The sequence below is a fragment of the Charadrius vociferus genome, unplaced genomic scaffold (genome assembly GCF_000708025.1).
Source record: "Charadrius vociferus isolate BGI_N301 unplaced genomic scaffold, ASM70802v2 scaffold185, whole genome shotgun sequence".
NCBI classification, from domain to species: domain Eukaryota; kingdom Metazoa; phylum Chordata; class Aves; order Charadriiformes; family Charadriidae; genus Charadrius; species Charadrius vociferus.
In genome coordinates this window covers 4,737,412-4,754,244 of record NW_009648955.1, presented here as the reverse complement: position 1 = coordinate 4,754,244, position 16,833 = coordinate 4,737,412, and the positions used below count along the sequence as shown (strand labels likewise).

General features: G+C 44.6%; 1 protein-coding gene across 1 annotated transcript in view; it reads left to right on the top strand.

The window, feature by feature from the left end:
• Positions 1-635: 635 nt before the first annotated feature.
• The window catches only part of AKIRIN2 (akirin 2), a 72,668-nt gene continuing 56,470 nt past the window's right edge, over positions 636-16,833 (top strand). The window contains exon 1 of the mRNA XM_009887529.1: positions 636-798. Coding sequence (XP_009885831.1) covers positions 636-798 — 163 coding nt within the window. The remainder of the gene's footprint in view (positions 799-16,833) is intronic.

Below are 16,833 nucleotides of genomic sequence, written 5' to 3'. Positions count from 1 at the left end.
TCACTTGCGGTCAAGGGCAATCAGTCATATTTCTGCTAATGTAGCCAGAGCACACAGTTGCAATGTTGATGCCAGCTCCGTGACTGGCCCTGGGGAGACAGCTGACATCCAACGTGGCATAAAGCTCTCAACATCATTTGGTCCCTCTGATTCAGCAGAGTGAGTTTTGCATCACATATTGGTTTTGTCAAATATCTGGTGCCCTGTAAGGTTATGGGACAAATCCATGAAGATATTTAGGAGCTTAAATTCTGCTTAAAATCAAGAGATAAAGCAAAAAAAGTGCTTATACATCCCCATGGCCTGAAGGCTAAGTCATTTGCTTAAGCAGCACAGCTGAAAGTTTTATCCTGGCTGTCTCCACAAAAAGATCCATCAGGCTTACCTGTGCTGGAGCCTGCCATTTTTTGCTTGGGCTTCATGGCAGAAGACTATTAAGAGAGAAAATTTGATGAGGATTCTCCTGACACTTCTGAAACACGGAGGACATGCATGTATGACAGGGACAGGTGAGTTACTCTCATTTTAAAAAACCTGACAGCGCTGTGCATTAATAGTGCCATAAATATTGTATCTGTGCTGCAAAGGAAGCTGAGAAGTTGTTATAATTCAGTTGTCACCATTGTGCTGGCACTATGTTGTGTCTGGGTGACCTGCAGGCTCAGAATAATAACGAGGGCAATTCATCAGACCCCACCAGTGACAAAGTGGAGAGGGAGTATATGATGGGTAAAGGCTTTGATCACATTAGACAAGACCAGCTGAAGGAAGGATTGGATGGGAAGGTGTATGTGAAAAGTACGATTTTTCGACAGGTCCCAGTAGTTCTCGAATGACAGGGAATCCCTGGGTGCTGGCAATAAGTGTCAGTCACTGCCAATTTAACAGGCACACCTGAAACAACTCACTCCTGAGGAGCTGGCAAACATGGCAGGGGAGCAAATAAGTAAGAAACCGATCCAGGGGCCCCCAAGACGCTCCCATCCCACCTGATGCTTCATATCGTTGCACCTCAGGAACAGCAATGGCTGGTCAAGCACAGCTAGTACGGGAGCAACCTCCAGGCCATGCTCCAGCTTGGGTGTCGGCAAACTGTGATGTAGAAACAGAGAGTCCAGGTCATGTTTGGTGGGCATCAGCACCTTGTGCACAGGGCCAAAGTCACACAGCTTCAATGCTTCCCAAGCCAGGCATTTGCAGAGCAAATGAGTCCCTTGGGATTCAGCTGCTCTAGAAAGCCCAAAAGGCCACCTCAGGTCTGAAACTCTCTGGGTGTTTCCTTCAGCTGAGGTATCTCACTTTCCCCATCTCCCCATGCCCGCCGCCTCCAGTTATGGGAATCTGTACTCGGGATTTCATAAGCCCCAGAATAAGGTAGCAGAAGCAAGTCAGATGCAATTGTTACTTTGAGAAAAAAGCACACTCGCGGGTGCCAAAGAGAAGTGAACTTGGCCTCTGTCCTGTGAGATCGACATATCAGGGAGTTTGCCCTAAAAATATACCAAATTAAGTCAAGTCAAAAAAAAAAACAACCACAACAAAAACCCTAATACAAAGTAGTTCAGGAATTACTGGTTTTGCTCATGGTGTTTAGAGGTACGGGCATACATTAGCAACTTGCTCAGTAGAAATTTAGGGTTAATGCTAAAGTGTCCTGCAGTGCTCCAAGACAGTGGTATCAAAACCAAAGAACTTACTGTATTTTCACCCAACCATGGCATTCGGTGTAGAGTCAACACATAGGTAAGTCAGCGTAGCACACATTAAATGTACTGATGGATTGGAAAATCAATAGTAAATATAAAGCCAAAATCCAATGGCAAATTCTAAAGGCATTTAGCAAAGCTTGCCTGTGATTTGGGCAACCTGGTCTAGTGGAAGGTGTCCCTGCCCCTTCCAACCTAAGCCATACTATGATATGATTCTATGATTCCAAAACTCAGTTTTATAGCAAACATAGCAAAACAGATCAACAGAACGGTATGTCAATAGTTGCACTGTAGCAAAAGAGGAACAGAAGGAACTTGAGACATCATCCAAATCAGCCTTGTCCTGAGGAAGAGCCAATGACACATTTACCAGCCCCACAAGTGCTTGTTTAACCTGTATTTAAAAAACTCCAGTAGCTGTAATTTAAGCTGTGTACTTCTTGTTCTACAGATATGGCAAAGAGGTTGTTCTCTTTCTCTTTAGAGATACTTTTAACAAATTTGAAGGCTGTTATCAGTCCTTCATTCTTTACACTCTGCTGGCCCAGTTAGTTTAGTCCTTCTGTGGAGCCCATGTTTTAGAGATCTGTCATCCATGTTGTTCTCCTCTACATTCCCTCTAGCTGATTCACATTTTCTTTGAAGTGCGGCATCCAAAACCGAACTTAGAGCTGCAGCAGAGCCCTTCCAGTGCTGACCAGAGCAGGAAGAATATTTCATTTATCTTGCAGGCTAAACAGCTGTCTGTGTTCCCCAGTGTAACATTTACTTTTTTTTTTTCATCATATAGACAGAATTGACTCATGTTGAACCTGCAGTCCATTGAAAATTCCAATCTTTTCTGAAGATTTGCTGAAAACCAAGTATTCATCATTAGATATCTCTGTATATTACATATTTCTACCCAAGTGTGGTACCTTGCACTTTTCCTTCTTGAAACTGACCCTCTTTATTTTCAGACCATGCCTCTCACTTGTGAAGATGATTGATTTGAATTTCCAGTCCTTTCTTTCAGCATGTTAGCAGTCCCTCACAAGTTCATATCAGCTGCACAAGCATACATATTCTCGTCCTTCATCCAAGTCATCAGTGGGAACACAGAACAGATTTATGGCATCATTATAGCATCTTTTAATAGCATAGAATATTAGTTAGTATTTTAATCTAGAAGAAAATCTAAAGCCATGACCAGTAACATTTAGAGGTGGTACAAACAATGACATACTAAATAATGACAAGTCAACTATACAAAAAGATCTAGGTAATTTTGTAAACTGGATTCATCTGAGAAGCATGAATATTCCAAAATGCAAATCACAAACATCTTTGGAAATGAAGAATGCAGGTCACACCTGTGGGATGAGGAAGTGCGTTTTGGAAATTGTGACATTCAGACTTAACACACTGAAAAGGGATCTCGAAGCAAAACAGCAGCAGGGCATAACAACAGCCCTTGTATAAGTAAGCAGTGAATCATGAAGCAGAAAAAACATCCAAGAAAGGGATCTTTCAGAGTCAGAATGTCTCCTACATAAATATTTCCCAAGTTAAAATTAAATTGACAATTCTTTTTTTTTTTAAAGGACAGCAATGCATTTCTTTCAGATACCTTTCCACCTGGAAGACAGCATATGATGTCATATGCATATCAGCACATAAGACCTTCAGTGTCGGCGTGATTGCTTACTCAGTGAAAGGAGAGGAAACGTTTGTGCTGCGGCCAAACATGAGGGCAGAATCCAGATTTGTGTATTCAAGGCACCAGGCGGATGTGTGGGACAAGGAACAAAATGCTGCAGTCCCCAGAGGAGTGTGTAATAATCCATTTTAAACTTTCAGCGTCTTAGCTGGTAGTGCAGAAACTGCACAAACCGGTGGTTTCCATTTCTGAAAGTTTTAAATGAGGAAGTTTTCTTATGTAGTCCAGCTTGCCAGTATATCTGATCACAAATAACGCTTATGAATTAAGGACTAGTATGGCTTTACAGCTGCAGAGCTGAGACTGAGAACTCTTTTTCTGCCATCGTTAAAATTGCACAGTTGAGTAGAGACCACTGAGATGGAGTCACTTGCCCAGAGATAGGTGAAAACTGAAGAACTGAACGTTCAGTGCCTGAACCAAGAAGATTCAAGGTGATCCTATTGCTGAAGCTCTAGCACAGGCTTTATTTATTCTGCTGCTGGAGCAGCAGGAAAAAAAAAACCACCAATAAAACATATCTTTTAAGGGATCGTCAAAGAGCAGAAGTCTTTTTTTTTTTTTAATTCCTTGCTAACAGCTTTCCACAAACAGGAAGAAAGATTGCGGGGAAGAGGTGCGATGTCAGACCCCATATGGAAGCATTCTCAACCAAAAAATGAAAGCACAGCAAGAGCCTGGTTTCTGCCATAGCCTCACAGATAGGAAACATCAGACCATCATTGGATATGAAGCGCTACCCACCTCATGCAGCCCATTAGCTCCAAGGATGGCCGTCTCAGATACTTCAGAGGCTGGCATGAGACCCTTCCTATAGTGATGGCCATGCTTATGCAGGGTTATGCAAGGTTGCACTCTGTCTATTTTGAAGATAGCACCACAGAAAAGGCCATCTATCTAAAGGCCACAAGCAGTTTTATCCAAGCAGATTTCAGGATCCAGTGCCCTGGAGTCCCTTGGAGAATTTCAGAAAGCTGGGAGAAAACTTTTTTTTGCTCCCCAGAGATACCGAGAAAGAACTACTGAGCCAGATTTCCCTAGCTGAGGTGCAACTCTACAGTCTTTATTTCCACATTTTGAGTGTCTAACTGCCTGGACTGGTCCCATACAGTACAGTACAGTACAGCTCTAACTACTCTCTAATGTATTTAAATGTATGCAATAAAAGCGTGGCTACAGTGCAATTAAAGTGCCATTTCTGTTCATTTTAAATGTCAGTGTAATTAAAGTTCACGTATAATAATATTCATAAATCTGTAGAATTTCCTATGGATTTTTTCAGGCTCCCCATTTAATATTTCTGGAGATTTCCATATGTGAAAACTTCAGCTTCTGTTATCACTAGTGCTTGGTTAGTTGCGGCGCTTCTCTACTCACTATCTTTGACCTAAGGCTTGCCTACGCTGAATATCTGTTGCAGGCTGATATGCAGTCTATCATGTTAGGCTTGTACTTGTTCATCATTTTTTATCAAAAATCACCTGCCACTTTACAGTTCTTTACTCTGCAAACAACTTTATTGAGATACAAGGATAGTGCATCCCCATACATGCTGGAAACAGATGAATATGCTTGAGAAACAGCTGCTGCACCTGTAGCAGTCTCTTTCTGCTTTCATAAAGGGCTATGCCAGTGACAGGCATCGCACAGCCTGATTTTCAGTGTGCCAGGCTGTTCTAAGAGGTTTTCTGGCTGCCTTGTATGCTCCCTCTGCCACAGCTTGAGTAGAGCCAGCCCCTCACCATGGCTCCTGCCTGAGAAACCCTGGGAACTCTTGTCTTCATGCTTGCTTCCCTGGTGAAAACCAAGAGACTCTTCCCCTCTGGAGACAGCAAAATTTTTTACATGTAGGAATTTTCAGGATTCCCCTGAATCCTAGCCAGAGTACAAGTGGGTATCTTGGAAAGGGAAAGCCAAAGTTCCCATTTGTTGGGCCAAACCACTGAAGCAGTAAGATGTTCTGGTTTGGTTGCAAGGAGGTTATCACAGCTTTCTCATGACCATCCTATGAACTAGAAGTGAACCTCCCTGCCTCCGGTACTGCTGCAGTTTTGGACATATTCTTCATACAGAAAAATCAAAAACAAGGGTTCTTATAGACTTGCATGCCGTTGGAGAATACTGCCCCCCCCCAAAAAAAAAAAAAAAAAGAAAAAGAAAAAAGAAAAAAAGGAAACCACATTAATTCAGCTAACAGCATACATCAGACAAGTGTAGAGCCACTCCCATCCCCAGCATGGAGAGAGGTCTTGAAGAAGACAGGCACAGCAGGCTTTCTGAGGAGGTGTAAACTTCCCTGCACCACCTTAAAGAGCTTTTTTAGCTTTGTCCAGCTCTGGATTTGTACAATGTTTTTACTTCTGACATATTTTAACTTTCTATATTTAATACTACATACCAAAAAACTAACTGACAATATCCTCATAGTTCTGCTCATCAAACAATTCAAGATGATTAATTAAACCTACCACAATCTCCCACAAAGTATGAAGTGAGCTTCATGCTGTTGCAGTTATACACTAGTTTATGGGAAGTTATGACAATTCATGTCTAACATAAAACCAGATGAGCACCTAGCCAACATATGGCTTCTGACAAGGGACACGGTGCTCTTAGTCCTGGAGCTGTTTCCTAGAGACCTTTTTTTTCCACCATATGCCTTCTCCATGCTTCGGCAAAGGACCCTCACTCCTTTCTTTTAGATTGTAAAACACGCAGGAAACTGCTATGTTAGGCTGACAGCCCTCATCAGTCTCCATCCACTTTTCCTTCTTCTGGTCATTCTCCAGCTACTCAGAGTATGGTGCAAGAGATCCCTGTTTCCTCTCCAAATGGCCACTGAAAGGCTTCTGTTAACTAGGAGGGTAACTAGGTCCTAAAAATGAACAGAGCAATGAGAAAGCACTGAAGTCCATAGTACACGAATATGGAAGTCACATCACCTGTTTTAGAAAGTAGCTGATACCCTACTGCCTGTGATTTTTCAGTAACATTCACATTAGTTAATTCACCCCAACAATCATGCAGATCACCTTGCAGCACCGTTGTGAAATACTTTCTCCTGAGAAAGTCCAAATCCTCCCAGGGGGCACAAAGAAGGGGCATCCTCCCCCCTAGCGAGAGAGTACAACCCTGCTGCAAACACCAAAGCTTTCCACAATGGTCCCTTCTGCATATTTTTTTTCTTTTTTTAGCTTGTCCCAGCAGAGCTGGGACACTGCTGACACGCATGGCAATAAAGCAATAGTATTATGTCTCACATGTCTCACCCAAAATGGGTCCCTAGATGGGCTGCTGCAGGAGCAAGTCTGGGAGAAGTGTCTGCTTGTTTTAGTCTCACCCCCCTCAGAAGTGTGACTGTGAAGTCGCTGCATGAATATCAATGAGCTTGCAGCAGGCTGATGAGGTTCAACATCAGAATACTTCCTCACTGAAAGCACTTGGGAAATGGCTGTCACTGACTTGCAAAAAAACCCGGAGGGAAATGGGATAAAACAAAGAGAATGATGCGGATTATTTAACTGGACCACAAACCCCTTAATTCTGTTGCTTCCTAGTGCATAAGAGTCCCAGAAATATGAAGGTTTTATGCCAAAATAGCAGCGTGGTTGACATGAAAGTACTTTCATCACCATGGCAAGATTGATTTCCCCTAAGGCTAGCTGTCTAAAATCTGGGTGTCTCGCTGTCTCTGGCCGCTCTGCAAACAACAGAGAGCTGGGTGCTTCAACACGGTTGCAACAGAGGTGAGGGGCTTGAGCTGGTGGTTTGAGAGGTATCCTCCTCTGTAGATACCTGCCTCCCTCCACTGACCGTTTTTGGGTTGCAAAAGTAAGTTATGTGGTGGGGTAAATCTCACCCAGCTTGGATGCACTGCCAGAAGTTTTCCATGTTGCCCTGCCATCACTTCATAGGCAGGAACATGCCAGAACCAAAAAACCTTGAGCAGGACCTTCTCCCGGCCATGCACCAGCACTCCCATCACAACACTGGTGGGTTATTGCCGGGTGAGGGTTATGCCAGGCAGGGAGGTGGCTCCGCTGCCTGCTCAGGGATGATGCCCTGCTCCATACCTGCCATCCCCTCGGGATCCTGGTACCTGCTGCAGGCCAATCACATTGCAATAGCATCTGTCTGAGCCACGGTGTCTGGAAAACACAGCAGAGATCAGAAAACAAATTTAGGAAGCTGGGCCAACACTGCACAGAAGGAAACTCTGAGTATATGGACTAAAGAGAAATCCTTCAGGGAGACAGCCCTTTACATCATCCTGCTCCCAAAGCAGACACCTATGGAACAGCTTATACAGCCTTATAAAACAAAATATATTTGTTAGCCTGCTTTGCCTTATAGTAATGCCAAAGGGAAAAGAAACTTGTAGACAGACAAGATGACTTGAACACATTTTCCTTGAAGTCTGCTAGATCCCAAGAGAATTTTTCCTTCTAATTTAATAAAGAAGGTCTGAATTCATAAACAGCTCCTTGAACTGAAATTTCTCCTTTGCTGAACTTGCATTCAGCCTCCCTACCTATGTCTCTGATCTTGGCTTAGGATGATGGTTAATTCAGATCTGTCCAAAAAGAGATAGCTCCATAATTGCTTATGCAAAGAAAGCCTTATCTGTTTCAAGCATAAAGTCCGATGGAAGAGAAAACTTACAGTTACAGAGGGCAAAATATATTTTGTCCTTATTTGGGCTGGCTTAAGCTTTAGGGAGCGAAACACAGGGGGGCTGTTTGTTTGTTTGTTTGTTTGTTTTGCTCTGGGAATGCAGCTCTTAAAACAATTAGTCATCTCAGTGAAATTAAACAGAAGAAGCAAAAATGACTGTGAAAAAAAGGTATTATTCATGCCCATATTAACGAAAACACTCTTTTTCTTAAAAAAAAAAAAAAAGGAGCTGTTATTTGATTTGAAAGCTTATTGAGGCTGTGAAATGCAAACAACTCAGGAATTTTCAGCACTCACGTGCCCTTCATGGACAGGGAAGGACAGTGCACATGCCTGGTCAGGAAAGGTGCCCGCTCCATGTGCAAGTGATGAGGCCAGAAAACAGAACATTTGCAATAGAAAATGTCTCTGCCATGGCACTGAGAAGGCATTGCATTTCAGTGTATTCATCATGAATTACAAGCAGCACACTTGCACAGCTGACAATATTAATATTCTGACCTTAACACTCACATTAATATTCTAAAGCGACCCAGCCAAAGTGAGCGTATAGCTTAGGTTAACCTTTCCTCTTAAACCCCCAGCCCTCTTACAACACAAAATCACAGGGCTGCCAACACCCACCAAGGTGGGGATCCCCCAGCAAACAACCAGGTAAGGCAGAAGGAAAGCACGCTGCGATGTCCTCCGTGAAGGGCTGTGCCCCTTTCAGGCACACTTCTTGCCGTCTTTGGGATGGAGCCACAGGGGCACAGGCTTGCTCTGTAGCCGGACCAGGAGAAGCATGAGCATGCAACGTGCAGCATGGGGAGCTTCGCTGGCTCAGAGCTCCAAGTGCACCCTAAAATGTATCTGTGCCTTGCATACAGCATTTGCTGTAGGTTAGTACCAGCTTGGGTTACCAGGAGGTTGGATGGGCTACCAGGGTCATTGAGGTTGCAAAATCCATCTCATTCACCCAAGCGCAACCTGGGGTCACCCACTGTACAGGCCGTGAGTCTGTTCCTCAGAAGATGAATGAGAAAAACACATCTGGAGATAAGCGAGAGGGAGATGCCTTTGCTGTTTCCAACACATCAGGAGCATGAAGAAGGCACAAGAGCTGGGGGTGGCCAAGCACCCCTGTCACCTCCCTGTGTACATACAGAGACAGTGGCAAAGCCAGCACCTGGTGGAGTCTGCCAGGGAGGACAGGTCCTCCTGTTCATCAAATGGGGAACCCTTAGTTCCTGTCCAGCATGGAAAGGATGGACTTTGGGGCTGACTAAAGAGCCTCCCTTTGCCTCTTGAGAAGCCAACAGGACAACTCTCACCAAACTTCACCCAAGGAGGACACCAGGCACTGCTGAAAGGCTCCATGCACAGATGGAGACCACAAGAAAGGTCACTTCTTTCTTATACATTTACATTTTCAGGGGTTATTTAGGGGTAATATTGAAAAAGCACCAGTCAGGAACAAGGAAAAGCGTCACAGAGAAGAACAAGACCCCATTGTGTTAGGGGCTTTACAAATCCAAAGAAGACACAGCCACTATGCTAAGAGCAGGGATTATAAATCATTCATGGACAACTTTGGATTCCTCATCGGTGATCTTTTGGTCCGTGGTGGCCCATGAATCCTCATTAAATGCTGTGTGTGTCACACAGAGCTCATATTCAAAAGGATGCTACTAAATCACACACAGGCACTAACCACTGCTGTGGAAAACACCAGTTCTTCCCCCACCACATCATCTGATGCTCCAGGCATGCCTGGGGAAGCCCTGGCCTGCCTGACAGACAGCAGCTTCTCTCCTTGTAGAAGTTCTCTATTACAGAACTTTCCCCTGAAAAGAAATGTCTAGCTGAAAAGAGGACCAGGAGCTTGGAAAGCACGAGGCAGCTCCGGGGTGCTGCCGGTATCACATGGGGCCTGCAAGGGGAGCCCAGCCTGGGGCAGACCCCAGGGACAAGCTTGGGAGGCTCTGAAGGTCCAGCTCTATCCTGAAAAAGAAGCAAACCTGCCCAAAAGGCTGGAAATGCTGAATCTGCTGTATGCAGTGCTCAGCCTAGCAACTCCCGTGCATCACGTCTGTCCCTGCTAGCAGCCCACATTTCACGTACAGACAAACACAACCATGGCTGGTCCTGGAGGGAAGTTTTTCTCGGTTCCCTGTGCTGATTACTTTAGAAGCAAAAACCCAATATTTGAATGCCTTCTTTTAGCAAGTGAGACCAGTAGCATGTGATGGCCCACTCCAGCAGCCCCTTTTCCAATCCAGCTAGATTCAGTGTCCTCTTACTGGTTCAATGTCAATCTGGGCTTCCGCTGCCTTGAGGAGGGCTGTCGTTTGCATAAGCAAGAGATTGGAGTCAGGTCTTCAGTAGTCACTGGCAAACGTAGGGACTGGAGGGATAATTTTCGTCCTTAATCAAGGCCACAGAATAGCAGGCTAGCGGTTCGAGACAGTCTCATCTGGGGTCTAAAGGCACTTGAATTGCAAATGGTGTTTGTTCTGCTCTCCTTCGGCAGCCCTTTGGTCTGCACGCACATCTGCGCCTGGGAGCAGAAGAAGGAACCACATGTTTTATCAAAGATGACTGAATTCAGTATTCATTTTAAAACATTAAAACTTCAGATGGCTTCCCAGGGGTGGCCTTTATGTGACACAATTACACTGTTGCTGAATCTTCCTTTTTTATTCTTGCATGACTTTCACTGGGGAAAATTGCACTGAAAGCAACGGCTATTTTACAAACATTATAGTCCTGGCTCTGACTGTTTGCCAAGACTTTCCATTAAGTGCAGGCTATGCTGAGTAAAAATACCATGTCGAGGCCACTATATACCAGGTAGAGTTTCATTAAACATCTCATCTTGGCTTTTATTGCCCTGTTTGGCCAAAACCAAATAACATTACCTCTCCTTATCAGAAGATTTAACTTGCATGCAAGCTGACTTTGGTTTTTATTGCTGGTCCTTTTAGGAATCTCTGAGTAACTTTTCAAGCTGTTTGCAGGTGTAAGCACCAGCAGAAGAACCAGCGAAGTGTGCAGGCTGCCTTGCATACTACTGGCCTGATGGGATAGTCAGCAGAGAGAAAGCAGCTCAGAAATGGTTGAACCCAGTGACATCCACATGTATGGATGGAAAGGTGTTAAGGCTTTGGGAGGGTTACAGCAGTCTTTTTTTTTTTTCTGCTCCCATTCCTCCCAGTTCTCTTTGTTTTGTTTCTATCCCTTGTTTTTTGGTGAAACCCTTCAATGATAATCTTCTTACCTTGTGCACATCATATCCTAAAGAGATCAAAGCGCCACCCCAATATGTCTTATAGTTAACACATGGGCTCCAGGTTATACAGTAAGGAAAGGGTGGCCTGCCAGGACCAACCAGGGCATTTTTAGTGGTCACATTTGGATGTGAGAGCCCTGGGGCATCCTGCCAAACCATTTTTCCCATTCCCATGCAGCTGAAAAATAGGCAGGAGGCAACCATGAGGGCGAGGGAGGAGGAGGGGAGGACAGCTTGGCTGGAGATCTCCCTGTGCCTGGTCTCCTGCTATCACAGCGATAGCAGCCCTGTGTCCCTTTCAGAGATGTCACTATCTCCTGGCTGGTGCTCCACAACACCTTAGGCAGCTGCACCTATGGGACCAGCACCGTGTTTTTAAGTTATAGGAAAGTTACGTTAACTTGAATGGGCAGGTACCGCTTCTGCAAATGTCAGCCGGTGAGTTTTGTAGCCTCTTTTGGGCAGCCACAAGAGGGCAATAGGACCAAACTTAGCTTCTCCTGGCTGAGATGTCCCATTCAGCAGAAAGCAGGTACAAGCAGAGCTCGTCCCTGCAAGATGCTGGGCGCTTGGTGAAGGACACGTGGGCAGAGCTGCCTGGAGTCAGGGAGATGCAACCCTGGACCAGAACCATCAATCTGGTCCTGCAGTCCCCAGCCAGGCTGGCCTCACTCAGGAGCCATGAGCAGGTCGCAGGCAGAAAGCCCATGCTCATCTGCTTCCCTGGCCCTGCATGGGGCCCAGCAAGGAGGGGACACCACCAGTTCTGGTGCTGGAAGCTCAGTGGGAACTGCTTGCCCTCCTTGCTCCATGGGAAGCAATCAGACTTTCACCATGGCTTTCAGAAGACAACAACTTCTAGCTCAGCAACCTACAGCCAACAGGCGCATGGAATGATAAATGCTGTCAACATATCAAAATAATTGTGTCCTTTGCCCATATTAAAAGCTGAAGTGGTGTATTCTCACTATAACAAACCCCAGTGGGAACCAGATAAATGTTCCTGTTGTGAAAGTACACATTGCAGCAGGGTTCAGCAATTAGCTGCATCAGAATAACTAAGAAACCTGCTATTTGCATAGAACATCACTGTATTTTACTTCTGTGCTTTCCTTTTCACAACCTTCAAACAATTTTTAAAGAGACAAGTAGAGGCAAGGACAAGAGGGAAAGCTGTGCGTTTACACGCTAAACACAGTGTGCCTTGAAAACAGCAAAAAAAACATTAACTGTTGAATCCAGGTCAGCTCTGTGTGAACAATCCTTCTAATAGGCCTCATTACCAAAGGGAAAATTAGTTCTTGCTGTTGGAATTGTTATAAACGAGGGTTGTTAAAAGCTGAGTTTATTACTGTGAAGCTGGACTGTATTTAAAAATGTTATTGAAGATTTTCCAGTCGCCTAATAATTTTATTAGGAACCACTTAAAAGATCAGCTGAAAACATGGCAATTTCTCTTCAGAATGCAAAGCTACTGTGGTTTTATATTTAAGGTTTATGTAAAGCAGCCATGGAGGTTAGAGATGCTTGTGACCTCCACGTGAGAACTGACTTACTAACAGAGCTTAGCCAACGAGTGTTGAAAAGCTCCCCCCAAAAAGCCTGTGGGGTGAATATTAACATCCAACCGGTTAAAGGGGACTACCAGACACTGAGGGCTGGCCATTGAGCTCCAGACAACTGGCTCAAACCCAGACCTAGTCACTGGTAGAGGAGAGTTGTTAGCTCCAAGCGGCCTATCTGCCAGGGCGTGATGGTCTGAGTTTCTCACGGGCATGAGCCCTGGCTGACAGTCTCAGCAGAATCCGGAGGGTAAGCGTGCACCTCGGCTGACCTGGGCTGAGCTCCCTCAGAGCAAATGCTGATGATGGTCTCAGACGTTGCGTCAACAGAGGAGAGTGCCAGGCTTCCCAGCTCAGAAGTCAAGGCCTGCTGGGTGTATTTAATTCAGGTTTTAAAGTCAAATCGCAGGGCAAAAGGCATATTGTCACTGCAAGGTTAAATGGACTTGCCCGAGCAAGCCATTGCCCCAGCTCAAAGACATATCTCTTTGCAAAACTCTTTCGGCGCTCTATGAAGAAGCACAGACCAGAGCTCACACTGGCACAGTATTTTGGCCGTGGTGACTTGGGTGAGGGAATGGAGATGGTCGTCACACCGTGGCTTTTTATTCCCCCAGAAAGCCCCTCCGGAGACAGGAGGGTTGCAACACGAGTTTTCCCACTCTTCATGACATAGAAATTCAGGACAACCTTCTCATTGCAAAAACTGGGAGCTGTGGGATGTGCCTCGCACCACTGAGAGCCACGTCAGCGTGGGCACAGTGCCAGGGTCCCTATGTAGGGTGGACACCAGTCCCACGGACAATAAGTCCAGCAGCCTCAGAGGTGCTCGTCGCCAGCAGCTCGGGTAACTCCGCAGCAGCGACGTACCCTGCTGTAAGGGATACGGCAGGGACAGCTGAGGAGGATTTCGTTCCTTCAGCTGGATGAAGGGAGGTCAAGACAGGCCACAGACTTCATCAGCTGATCTCACGGGGGAGAGCCCCTGCAGCGCAGACCGGCAGACACTGAGCTCCCCCTTCCATCTGCCTCCGCGGTTTCCTGGAGCCCAGAGTTATGCAAAAGGTTTTGCTCCATTTCCTTCCATGGCTATCATGTCAGCTCGTGGGTAAATTGCCATGACAATTAGGGAGAATAATGGGAAGATGTGACATATGTTTCTTTTACTTCAGTGCTGTCTGCTGAAAACTGGAACTAAAACGTACCAGGCATCTTCTTCCCTGCCTCTGGAATTTCATAGATGGTGACTCCGAAGAATTAAACAGGCAGAAATAATTACACTTGCACAGAGTAAATTAAAAACAATGAGAGAAAGTGCATGATTTTCTTTGTAGCAACCCTTGCTTGCAGCAGTTCTGTATGTTTCAGATAAATAGAGTAGATGCTGCAAAACCTTTTGGAGGCTAATCAAAACCTCTAACACAACAATAAAATCTTCTCACAGCTGGAGCCAGAGAGCAGCATTAATATTTACTAGCCAATGAGTATATTTACATGAAAGAGAGGATTCTAAGAGTATCTTCGATATGCAATTAAGGCATACACATGGGCTGGCAGGAAAATAAAATAAATCTTTTATTATATCTATGCTAACATCTCCGGTAATGGGCTAATAATTACAAATGTACATGCAACAGGGAAGGTTTTGCTGCAAACTTTATTCTTGTTTAAGCACATCTCGGAGTCTATTGTGGCTTCTAAATTGTAGGACACAGAGGAACAAAAACCAAAGGTTTAATTTGGGATCAACTACTTCACCACACAGCTTGTCGACTAAGATTTAGTGTGAGAACTATGGATATATTTCACAAATGCTCGGGTAACAATAGCACTCGGTTGGTATCCAAGGCTAGAGAAAAATGGTTTGGAGAGCAAAACACATCCCTTTTAACTAGAAAATATGAGGTTATATTCCTTTAGGTCTACCCTTGTCTTTGGTGGGTTAGCCTTCCCCAGGCTGGGATCTGCAGTGATGATGACCAAGAGCTGTGAGCGTGTACATCTCACAGCCCATAAGAACAACGGGGCTTGTTAGGTCCACCTGGGTTTGCAAGACAGGGCAGTGGGGCACACCAGTTATATCCCTGCCCTTCACAGGTTGCTTTTTTTCCACTGTACCATCTCTTACTGGCACATAATGACAACTGTGTGTCAAGCCAGAAGAATTAGAAGTCTTTAATATGTTAACCAGGTGATTTAACAAACGGGATGAAAACATTTATGGAGGAGGAGGGAGGCCCTGTACATATCTCCACCATAACTCTCTCCACATTGTCTTGCAGTGCTGTAAGGGTTTTCCAAAGCAGTGCTACGTGTCAACACAGTTGCCTAAGGGAGCCAGTTACATTTGTATTGCATTTTTATCATCTGATCTAACATACGTTAATGTGCTTCTTTTGCACAGACAGACCCTACTGATTTACCCGAAGGTCCAAGGTTGCACCAAACCAGGGATATTTTGCACAAGGACACTTCTCCATAAATGTGAAAACCTAGCTTACAGATCTTGCCATTCACCCAATGACAGGTCAATCTGTAAACATGTTTCCATACCAAATGGTTTAATTATAACAGTGCAGTAGTGCATGTGGCTTAGGTACAGTAGCTTACAGTGAAATGCTCTGGACATTCATTCCCATTTGTGCCAAGAAGCACCTAACCTAGTCTAGGGCTGTTCTGCTGAGACTTGAGTGAGGCTTTGCTGCAATAGGACCTCAGTTTAATCCTGCCATTCCAGGCATGTTGTTTTTTCATTATTATGTATTTGTTATTCATTTTCATTTCTGCTAGAGGAATATCAATAGAATATCCCCTATATCCCAAACCAAAAGAGCTGAAAGATGTGAAAAGGAAATATTGTCGGTGTTCAAAGAATGAGTGATTGCCTGCATCATCTTGCCTTGAAATGTTTGAACTATAAAAAATTGAGCATCAATCTTAAAAATTATTTGTATTTGGTCTATCAGTCATTAGTGGTTCCTTCTACATCTTTCAAGGTTCTGTTATCAAAATGTTAACAAAAACATTGCTAGTGAAGGTCTTGGGCTTTATCCCTCAGAAAAGGGTTATTAAAAGAGAAAAGAGAAAGAAATGTAAACATCCAATTTATTTACCTTTTTTTTGATTGTTCCTCTCAGCTTGGCTAATGGAAAGTCACCAGCATCAGTTTCATGTTACTGGAATGAGTTTCACTTTCAGGTTGTCAGAGCTGCCATATTACAGCTGCCAGCACTGCAGGAGGATATTTATTGCTTGAAAAGCAACGGTTCCCACTGGATTTAGAAAACAATATAATTGCAGTATTTTATAGGGCATAAGTTTCATAAATGCCGGAGGTGATTGGCCTCTCTCCCCCACCCTCAGCGTCCCTTTCCTTCTCCCCCTCCGCTCCCCCCAGGCTAGGTCTGGGACCACTCCAAGCCAGTGATGTTCTCTGCATGACAAGCGTGCTGACGCACTGAAAGGAGAACAGCATTAATTGCCAGCTTAAGCCTAAAACCGCACAAGGGAATTGCTAAACAAGGCTCGGGGTCAGATACAACCAGCCTTACTCCTCTGAAGGCAGGAACGACACCAAATCTCATCAGACTACCCACAGGCAGGGAGCACCCTGCTGCAGACCCCAGCCTGACCTGAGCAGGTTGGAAGGCAGCGTCATGTTGGCTTTCACCTTCCCCAGACCAGAGATATTAATTTTCATTTGGGGGTAAGAAACAAAGGTAAGGCCCTGGAAGAGATTCACAGGTTTGACTGAAAGACAAATAAATAACTGAGCATTCCTGTAACATTCAGAGTAAAGAAAGCAAGACTGAGTCCAGGTTTTTTTTGTCCTATCTTCCTTTCTTGCATTCATAAACATTCACTGCAAGCCACATTTTCCAGAAAGAACTTGCAGAGAAGGAAAAAAAAAAAAAAAAA